Consider the following 9,934-nt stretch of genomic DNA (forward strand, 5'->3'; position numbering starts at 1 on the left):
GATTAAATTCAATTAAATACTGTTAGGGCTGTTTGGCTACTTTTTTCACCATTTCAGTTACTTGATTCTAAGATTTGTTTTCCCTCTTGAGATCCGAACATATTTTTTACCTAACATTTGATTTTGTTTTCATTGTTATAATTCGTTGTGATTATGCTGTAATTATTTCACGTTCGTAAGAAAATTGTTACTAATATTCTTTCTTGTCTTTTGCTTATCCGGAGACTGCATATACTGTAGTGTCTATGAGGTCTATTTCTGTACCCGGATCGCGAACACGCGTCGTTGCGCCGCCCTGCGCGTTCCTTTCCGTCCGCGTGCCCGTGGGTTTTACCTGTGTCTACGCTGAGGGTTTCCAACAGGGAAGAGAAATGCCATCAAAGATCATTTTTGAAACTGAGGATCAAGCAATGGACGAAGAAGTAGACACTGTCGTGGAAACTAAAACCCTAAAGGTGAGCAAAGCAGGTCGTCTCGACCTGGAAAGAAAGAAAAATGGTTTTACTCGCGGCTCGGCTCCTCCATGTTTTGGCAGCATGTGGCTGAACATGCTAACTAGCTAACCAGACAGCTAATTCTACTTAACTGTTAGGAAAACTGAGAGAGATAAGATAACAGTGTGTAGCGAACTTAGCAGTGACGTATTTTTGCGCTCATGTCCCGTGCTGTTTTAAACTTAAATTTTGTAATGAAGCGGAAGAGCAGCAACGTGGTCCGATGGTGAGCTAAGTTAATGTTAGCACACAATGCGAGTGTTAGCCATTTAACCCTAGCTAAGAGAAGATCACGTGGCATGCCCATGTTTCTGAGAGTTGATCGTGTGGTCTGACGAAACTGTTTACATTTGTTTACATCCGCGCTGTAAACACGAACTAAGTTTTGTTTACTTTATAGCCAGACGTTCTAAAAAAAAAAAAAAAAAAACCAAACAAATACTACGTAAAACAGTAAACAACACTTTACTTATAACTATAGGTGCTGCCGAATATCACTTTGGTATGCTAAATACACTAAATTCGCTAAAGTTTGTATGGCCGCCTAGAGTTAAGTTTTGTCAGACTTACAAGGTGGATAATTAGTGTTCGTATTGTCAACCTCAGGTCAAGATTAATAAATCAACCGTTTAAACTGGGAAACACAGTTTGGCTGGTTCTTTGGTCGAAATGATTTATTATAAGTTTGTTCGGCTAATGTTATCTGCGGGTGGCAGTGCAGGAGAGGAGCCGTCTTATTAGCAGAGGGCTCATCTCTGGTTATTAAAGTAGTATTCCATGATTTTTTTTTATTTCATTAAGTCATTAATTTATTCAATAAAATGTCAATATTTGGGGTCAGTCACCACGCAGATATCCATATAGAAGTGTTTTGTCTTTTGTTTAATGTGTTTTCAACGTCACTCATTTTTATAAGTGGCTTCATAGTCCAGTGGTTTACATTAAGCAAAATATTCCTGTTACGATGCAGGGAGGAGACACTAGTTATTTTGGTGTTGTCAGGAAGAGCATCCAGCGTAAAAATCAGCCAGACATGCAGAGCTGCCCACTGAGGTGGACCCTACTGAATAAGAGAGCAGATGGAAGTAGCTTCAGACCACTTTAATGCCAAAAACCACCCAAATAACTGTAGTCTTTGAATATTTTGCCAGCAGAAAGGTTGTGTGATACAGCAGATGCACATTAACCACTGCAATATCTAAATGACGTTTTTGCTGATAGGAGGACAAAAAGCACAACATTGGCCAACAATGTGTGGAGGAACTGAACTGAACACTTTTAAACTTTGAGTAGCTACAGAGTCCTTGGGGTTCCTGAATTTCTTACTGTTTTGTGTCTTAAAATGAAATAAAAAAAAAAAAAAATAGAACAAGACCAAAGAGGGCAAGAAGCTGAAGAAGCAGCAGCAGCAGCAGCAGCTGGAAGAGCAGGAGGATCCAGATTGTGAGCCTCCTGCACCCAAAAAGAAAAAGAAAAAAGACAAGCTTGCGGCAGACCAAGTGAACGAAGACCTCGATGAGGCCACTGATATGAATGGCAACAGCAATGGTGTTGAAACATCAAAGAAGAAGACTAAGAAGAGCACTGAAGAACAGACAGACACAGAGGTCAGTGTTGATTGTCCTTAGCCAAAGGTCTAATTTTGGAACTAATGGACAGTTTATGGGCATATTAATACATCCTGTTTATATTAGGGGAATATAATAATTTTGCCTATAAAGTGATCTCTCTGTAATATTTGTAATATTTGATCCACTTCTTTTCATGGGATTAGAAAATCAAGAAGAAGCAAAAGAAGGCAACTGCAGAGGCAGCAACCAATGGACATTCCACCCCAAACACCCCGGTTCAGACACCATCCCAGTCAAGCGAAGATTCGGCCAGTGACAGCGAAAAAGAAACGGTAAGATCTGCAGAGAGAATGTCTTTTGCTTTTCCCAGCACATCTTCTGGCTTCAGTTACAGGTTTTAAAAACAAAACTGACTCTGTTTTCTTGTTTAGGAAGAGACACCAGAGCAGAAGGAAGGTGCATTCTCCAACTTTAGGATCTCTAAAGTCACTATTGACAAACTGAAAGGTAAATGTCAGAACTTTCTACCCTATTTTTATTAATTTATTTTTAATTATATTTATTTTTATACAGTGCCTCAGAATTAGAAGGTCACTGGCACATGTACAGTGCCTGACATGCTTGGTGCGTCATAGTTTTGGGTAGTCATGTTGTTAAATCTGACTTCAGCTTTTTTTATGTAATGAAGAATTACAGAATTTATTTGAATATTTATAGACTTCTGCAAACTTTCTAGGGGTAATCTAACATGGGCATAGGAGTTGTTGAAGTGCTTCGAGGTTTGCTAAATATTTAACTAATAACTAATTACCATTGATTCTCTTTCTTTCTCTGTGTTCCACACTATTACTGTCCCTTTTTAGCCCGAGGAGTCTCTTATCTGTTTGACATTCAGGTAAAGACATTTAATCATGTCTATGATGGAGAGGACGTAATTGCCCAAGCCCGAACAGGCACAGGAAAGACTTTCTCCTTTGCTATCCCTTTGGTGGAGAAGCTCCAGAAGGATTCAGTGGACATGGCCAGAGGCCGTCCTCCCAAGGTACACGCCCATACACAGCAGAGGTAGTGAATATTTATGGACGCTGTGATTCTGTGTGACTGAGTATTTTTTTTATTTTATTTTTTTTTAAACTATAGGTTCTGGTGTTGACTCCAACCAGAGAGTTGGCTATCCAGGTTGCTAAAGACTTCAAAGACATCGCTAAGCGCGTATCTATCGCCTGTTTCTATGGAGGCAGCTCCTACAACCCACAGAGTATGTCACATACAACAACACAGTTTTCTTTAAGTCAAATAGTTTTGGATGGTCCAGTTAGAAAAGAGGGATGTTATACATGTATTACACATTTTAATTTAGCAAAAATTGTGGTTCCATCCACCTTTTTTGCTTGAATGCCTCAAATGCACTACTTTTAACCTTTTGACTGCAGTAATTCAGGGCAGACACAAGGTGGCAGGACTGTATACTGGAACAGCTCATGGGCTTTTTTTTGTAGTGTATGATTCATGGGATTTGCAAATTAACTTAATAACTGGGATTGCTTCAATCATGACTTCAGTTTCAGTGACTGTAAAATGTCGATGATAATCAGGGTAACTGAGACCATTCCTTCACTGCTGTTTTTCTTGAAATAGATTCTTCAGTAGATGTCAGAATATTTTTAAATGCAGTTTCTGTTTGCTGTTTTCAGCTTGCTTTATATATTGTTATGAAATAAAACTCTTTTTATTAACCTTTTCTTTCCAGTTGATGCTATCCGTAATGGTATTGATATATTAGTTGGAACCCCCGGTCGCATCAAGGACCACATCCAGAACAATAAACTCAACCTCACCAAAGTCAAACATGTTGTTCTGGATGAAGTGGACCAAATGTTGGACATGGGCTTTGCAGAACAGGTCGAAGAGATTTTGGGTTCATCATATAAGAAAGGTAAAGTTCAATCTCTGGGTTTGTATGTTGAAATATGTATATAGGCCAAAATGGGCTGATAGTGTTTTAGTTTGTTTATCAAACTGCCAAAACTTCTTCCTGATGATCAGTTAATCCAGTGTGAATGTGATTAGCAGCACCTTGCTGCTATTTAGCCTCTTATCTGCTAGGGTGCAAGGGTGTACTTAGTTTCTCACAGGACTGCATAGAGTCCTTTCCTTTTTACACGACTGTTTACTGAAGTAGTAATTGTTTTACTTTGGTTATATATGTAAATTTTAATTTTGTGCACATCTCTCCTGTTTAGACGCCGACACCAACCCGCAGACTCTCTTGTTTTCGGCTACCTGCCCACCTTGGGTGTATGAAGTGGCAAAGAAATACATGAGACCCAACTGCAAACATATTGACCTGATTGGCAAGAAAACTCAGAAAGCTGCGACAACTGTGGAAGTAAGTGTGTTTGTGTGGGAGGGAGACGTAGAGGCTGAGACTGGTGCAATTTAACAAGCGTTACAGCAGTCTTGGGTCTTTGGTTTACATTGCTTAGAGATGTTTGCATGCAGGGCCAGTTAAAGTAACGGACTGTAAAATGAGCTCGCATACATCTCCACCAGGAAAACCCAGCAAGTTCATTTGCAGTAAAAATTGCTGTATTTATCATCATCCACTTCAGTGAAGTTGTAATAAAGTACAAGTTTTTAGCCTGCCAGTTGGATTAATGAAAATCTCTCTCCTCTCACGCCCCGCTTTCCCCCGCCCTGGTGAATCATTTGTCTCTGTTTCTTTTTCTACTGTAGCATCTAGCCATAACATGTCACTGGTCACAGCGTGCGGCAGTGATAGGCGACGTGATTCAGGTGTACAGTGGCAGCCATGGGAGAACCATTGTCTTCTGTGAGACAAAGAAAGAGGCCAATGAGCTTTCCATGAATGCATCCATCAAACAGGTAGATGCACATACTTGCATGGTGCACATTTAACAGACTGATGTGTTGCACATTAAATTGGTAAAATCCTCAGTAATTTTCTTTTCTTTTTTCTTTTTTTTTAAGAGCACCCAGTCTCTTCATGGTGATATCCCCCAGAAGCAGAGAGAGATGACGCTGAAGGGATTTAGGAACGGCGCCTTTGAGGTTCTGGTTGCCACTAATGTTGCAGCCCGTGGATTAGATATCCCTGAAGTTGACCTGGTGGTCCAGTGTTCTCCACCCAAGGTGAGAAGAGTTTCCAGTTATCTATAAGAATTCCTTAATTATGCCTTTATATTTATTTATTTGTTTAAATATTGTAAGAGTGTTGATTTTATACTTGTGAAGATGATTGATGAAAATGAGTGATTAAGTCGCGGTGCATGGATGTTACCTGCACACTTTCACACGATTATACACAACAAGATCACTGGGAGAGCGCATCTGCCCCAGAACGGCAAAGGTGCTGCTAACACTTTGGTGATTTTAGAATGTTTTATTACAACTTGCCGAAGTCAGCCTGATTTTTATAACGACACGCTGATGTCTGACCTTTGACCTATGACCTTGAAGCATTCCATACTAAAGTGGTGTATTTTGTTCTTCTCCATTGTTCATATTCTTTATTATGGATCTGTACACATGAAGTAGAATTGGCAAAAATCTTTGGGTCCTATAAGCTGTTTAAGATATATATGATTGCTATACACACACACAGAGATATGTAGTGTGATTTTTTTTATTTATTTATTTATTTTTCCTTTTTTTGTGAAACTTTATTAACTAATTCAAATTAATTTTTGTCAAGGTTGATCTAGGTACTCGTGTCCTCCAAACCCATTTCTATTTGTATATAGTTTATATAATTTGACGACTCAATAAAAATAACAGTTTTGTAGATTTTTCACATTTGGTGTGACTTTGACCAGATTTTCACTAAAATAAATTTTGCTCCAGCTGTTATTGGTACCTAACATCACATAAAATCTGAACAGGATATCTTGAAAACAGCAGATGCTACACTGCTAACAAACAAACAGAACTGACATATTCCATGCCTTCAAGGGAGAAATGTTGTAAAAAGATGAAGCCTCAAATCTTTACTTTGTCTGAAGTTTTTTTTGTGTTTATTCTCAGGATGTGGAGTCATACATCCATCGTTCAGGACGTACGGGGCGTGCAGGCAGGACTGGAGTCTGCATCTGCTTCTATCAAAGAAAAGAAGAGGACCAGTTGCGCTACGTAGAAAACAAAGCAGTAGGTATCTTTTGAAATGCTCACTTGGGCAAACAGGAGTGACGGGCTTGCCCTTTTGTTTTTGTTTTTTAAAAAAAGAAGCTGTAAAAAAATCGGAAAAAAGAGCTCAATCAGTCCTACTCAGTCTTTTCTCTTTACGTGTGAGAAGGAAATGGATAAGATCCAAAGGGAAAAGAACAGAAAGGTAGAGGAGGGTGTTTAAGAGGCACCGGCTAAATAAAGGCGCTTAGAAAACCCAAGTGAATGTTGTCTTTTTCTTAGAGTTGAAATTGATTCTGATATTGCTTTCCAATGTTTTTACACAATCTGTGACAATGAGGCCTTCCTATGTGACTGTTAAACTAACCATTTTTTATTTGCTCTTATTTCAGGGCATCACATTCAGGCGAGTTGGCGTTCCCACTGCCAACGATATTATTAAGTCATCAAGCAAGGATGCTGTCAGGTAGGTAATTAAGGGGAGTGAGAGCCAAGGGCAAGCAATCATATTTTGTTACAGGAGTATGAAATAGTTTTAATTGTTTACTATTTGAAAGCTTGTATTCAGTCAGCCACAAGGTGTTATTAATAATCAAGGGCAATGCTTTAGTACTTTGGCAGAGGCTTGGTGGTTCCACAAAGCCTCTGCCTTAATCATGACACTGCTGAATGTGAAAAATCTTTCCTGACTGCGAGAGTTTGATTGTTGACTTTTCCTATACTGTGTCCAGGTTTCTGGATTCTGTTCCAGTCGCAGCTATCGGGTACTTCAGAGCATCAGCTGAGAAGCTGATTGAGGAGAGAGGAGCAGTTGATGCACTGGCTGCTGCCCTGGCCCACATTTCTGGAGCCACAAGTCTAGAGCAGAGGTCACTGCTCAACTCTGATGCTGTAAGTTATTTATGCATGCGTACAGAACTCTCGCTATTATGTCATACTAGGCACCGTTCACCCTCGCATACAGCTTTCCTAGACGATAGATTTGTGTCTGCCCTTTGTTTTAAAGCCCGTGGGCGTTCTCATGCAGGCCTAACATGTTGCCCCTGCCCACCCACTAAGTATAGTGCTTGTCCTCCATCTAGTTAGAAATGCGCTGTGCCTTTAGGTGATGTATAACTGTAATTCTGCCTAATGTGTTGTTTCTGTTTTGTTTTTTTTGCAGGGTTTCAGCACAATGCAGTTGGTGTGTTCCCAGGAGATGCATAATCTGGGTTACGCCTGGAGAACCATCAAAGAGCAGCTAGGAGAGGAGATTGAGAACCACATTCACAGAATGACCTTCCTCAAAGGCAGAACAGTATGTATACACACTTAATATGTAGATATGTGAGCTGCGGCTGGTGTATACATAGATGCTAGACCTTCGTAAAATAATGGGTATCTGTGTGAGAGGGGGAGAGGTTGTATGTTGATGGATGTCTGCGTGTGTACAGTTACAAAGGACTGGGCTCAGCGAGTGTTCTACTTTCTTACAAATTGTACATTCTTGCAAAATAGTGAAAAAACCACACCCCAGCGTGCCACATGAATGATAGCAAATGAATTGGCAAATGGAAGTGTGAATTGGAAACCCACTGGTAAATGAAAATGCAAATTAAGAGAAGTAGTGAGTAAAATGTCTTTTTTTTTTTTTAAATTTTTATAATGTATTGTCCTGTTGTATGGGAATTGAGTCTCTCTGGTCGCACAATAAGCACAAAGCTAATTATCCACAGCATGTAAACAGAGAGACATCTGTTAGTATGAGTGAACATATGTGACCATGTCTGTTTGACACAGACATTGAAAAACTCGCCATCTCATGCTTATTGTTTTTCTAACAGGGAGTTTGTTTTGATGTCCCAGCTGATAAAGTCAAGGAGATTCAGGTGGGAACAACAATAACCCCAACATCTGTTCAACATATGTAGTTGACTTCTTGTAAATGTGAAAAAATGTGAAAATATATATTTCAACAGACTGGCAGTCCTGTTTGAAATCCTTTGTCTCCCCACTTGTTCCTCCATCAGGAAACATGGCAGGACGGTCGCCGTTGGCAGCTCACTGTGGCCACAGAGCTGCCAGAGCTGGAGGAGAAGCAGTTCAGTAACCGTGGTGACAGAGGCTTTGGCAGTGGTAACCGTGGTGACAGAGGAGGGTTCAGAGGCGGCAGGGGAAGGAGTTTCGGTGGAAGCGGTGGCCGTGGCAACGGGTTCCGGAACGGCGGCGGCTACGGCAACAACAGAGGGGGACACAAACGCACATTCAATCAAGCGTTTGATTACTAAAGTACTAATGTGTGGACTGATAGGACAGACTGTCACTCAGCTGGGCTGGCAGTGGTTCTTATTGGCTGGCTGGTCAACATTCTCCATCATGATACAAGTTTAATTGTGTAATTTCATATAGAATGAATTGAATTACAGAGTTTGAGACATAATTTAAACAAAACGTGCTATCGGAAGAGTAATACTAAAGATGCAGTTTACCGTAAAGCTCGATATTTATTTCCTCTGGTCTGTTGTGCATGTCATCCATCTACATTTGTTTTTGGCTCATCTGCACAGGTTTGGAGGCATGTGCAGCAGAAATGTTTGCCTTCTCTTTAATATAATGTGACTAAATTTCATTTAATCTGGGCTGCTGTTTAATGTAGGTAGTGTTTTTGTTTTTTAGTTCCGATTTTTTTAAAAACCCATTTTAAGACAGCACATGTGTCTTTTAGTCCCGTTACATTCAAGAAAAGACGGACATCTTTACACCACACATCTCCAGAGTTGGGCAAAACCCACCAAAATATTCCAGATGGATACATAACTCTGCAGGACAGAGGAGATTTTTTTTGGGGGGGGTGAGCTGTTACTTTAATTTACAGATAGTTATCTAAAAATGGTTTAAAATGAAAATCTGTGTACCATATATACAAAACTAAGACTGGCAGCCATTTTTGCGATGCCTGATGTGTGTTTCTTTAAGGTGGCACTTTAGCTGAAACTTTTGGAATGACATTGCAACTAAATAAACAAGCACCAAATGTAATTACTGGTTATATAACCTATATTGAAATGTTGGCAATATTCAATAACATGACCTAAAGTTGGAAAATGTCATCTATTGGGTTTTAGGTAAAGTGTTCATTTTTATGGGTGTTTGGGGAACATTGGCAGCAGTCACACTTGAGGCTTTTGTCCAAAATGGAAGATGCACAATCTTGTTCACGTCACATTTGATGTACGAGTGTGCTATCAAACCTGTTCAGTATGTTGCACTGTCACGTTTGAGATGCTTCTACTCTGCACCTGCAGAGAACAGCGATGGTGTTGACCTTTACAAATGTGCTCAGTGTCAGATTGCTGCCTTACCCTCAGCTGAAACCTCTCTCCCCAAAAATATGTTGGATGATTGCTTTGCAATCGCCTCTATTTAATAACTTTTGTCTACTGCTTCCATTCATTTGAATGAAATGACTTATTCATTAAAAAGGTCAAGTCATATTGTGTTTATTCCTTCCAAAGGGGTAAAATAAGTACGTAACATGCTTATGAAATAGTTTAAGGCATTTGTCTTCTGTCAGAATCAGACTGGCAATAAACTACACTCACTGAGCACTTCAATAGTAAAGTATCTAATTAACTAGTGGTAAGAAGGCATCTCAGTGCATGTAGGCACGTAGAAATTTTCAAGATGACCCGTTGAAGTTTAAACTGGGCACGAGAATGGAGATTCAAATAAGTTTGAACGTGGTGT

At 39.8% G+C, this 9,934-nt stretch overlaps 1 protein-coding gene across 1 annotated transcript; it reads left to right on the forward strand.

The window, feature by feature from the left end:
- The first annotated feature begins 234 nt into the window (after positions 1-234).
- Positions 235-9,681, forward strand: ddx21 (DEAD (Asp-Glu-Ala-Asp) box helicase 21). Its single transcript, XM_040011255.1, has 16 exons — positions 235-455; positions 1,862-2,101; positions 2,269-2,397; positions 2,497-2,572; positions 2,929-3,107; positions 3,206-3,323; positions 3,816-4,001; positions 4,309-4,454; positions 4,802-4,951; positions 5,057-5,218; positions 6,110-6,229; positions 6,601-6,674; positions 6,940-7,099; positions 7,371-7,505; positions 8,032-8,076; positions 8,218-9,681. The coding sequence occupies exons 1-16, from the start codon at positions 246-248 to the stop codon at positions 8,473-8,475; spliced, it is 2,388 nt and encodes a 795-aa protein (XP_039867189.1). The 5' UTR covers positions 235-245; the 3' UTR covers positions 8,476-9,681.
- The last annotated feature ends 253 nt before the right edge of the window (positions 9,682-9,934 follow it).

Source organism: Simochromis diagramma, unplaced genomic scaffold, assembly GCF_900408965.1.
Source record: "Simochromis diagramma unplaced genomic scaffold, fSimDia1.1 OVJJ01000603.1, whole genome shotgun sequence".
NCBI classification, from domain to species: domain Eukaryota; kingdom Metazoa; phylum Chordata; class Actinopteri; order Cichliformes; family Cichlidae; genus Simochromis; species Simochromis diagramma.

Bases quoted from the DNA above. Each gene is read 5' to 3' on its own strand.
- ddx21 (XM_040011255.1), top strand. From the start codon at position 246: ATGAGGTCTATTTCTGTACCCGGATCGCGAACACGCGTCGTTGCGCCG. The intron at 3,108-3,205 runs GTACACGCCCAT...TTTAAACTATAG, and splicing joins CCAGAGGCCGTCCTCCCAAG to GTTCTGGTGTTGACTCCAAC. The intron at 3,324-3,815 runs GTATGTCACATA...TTTTCTTTCCAG, and splicing joins CAGCTCCTACAACCCACAGA to TTGATGCTATCCGTAATGGT.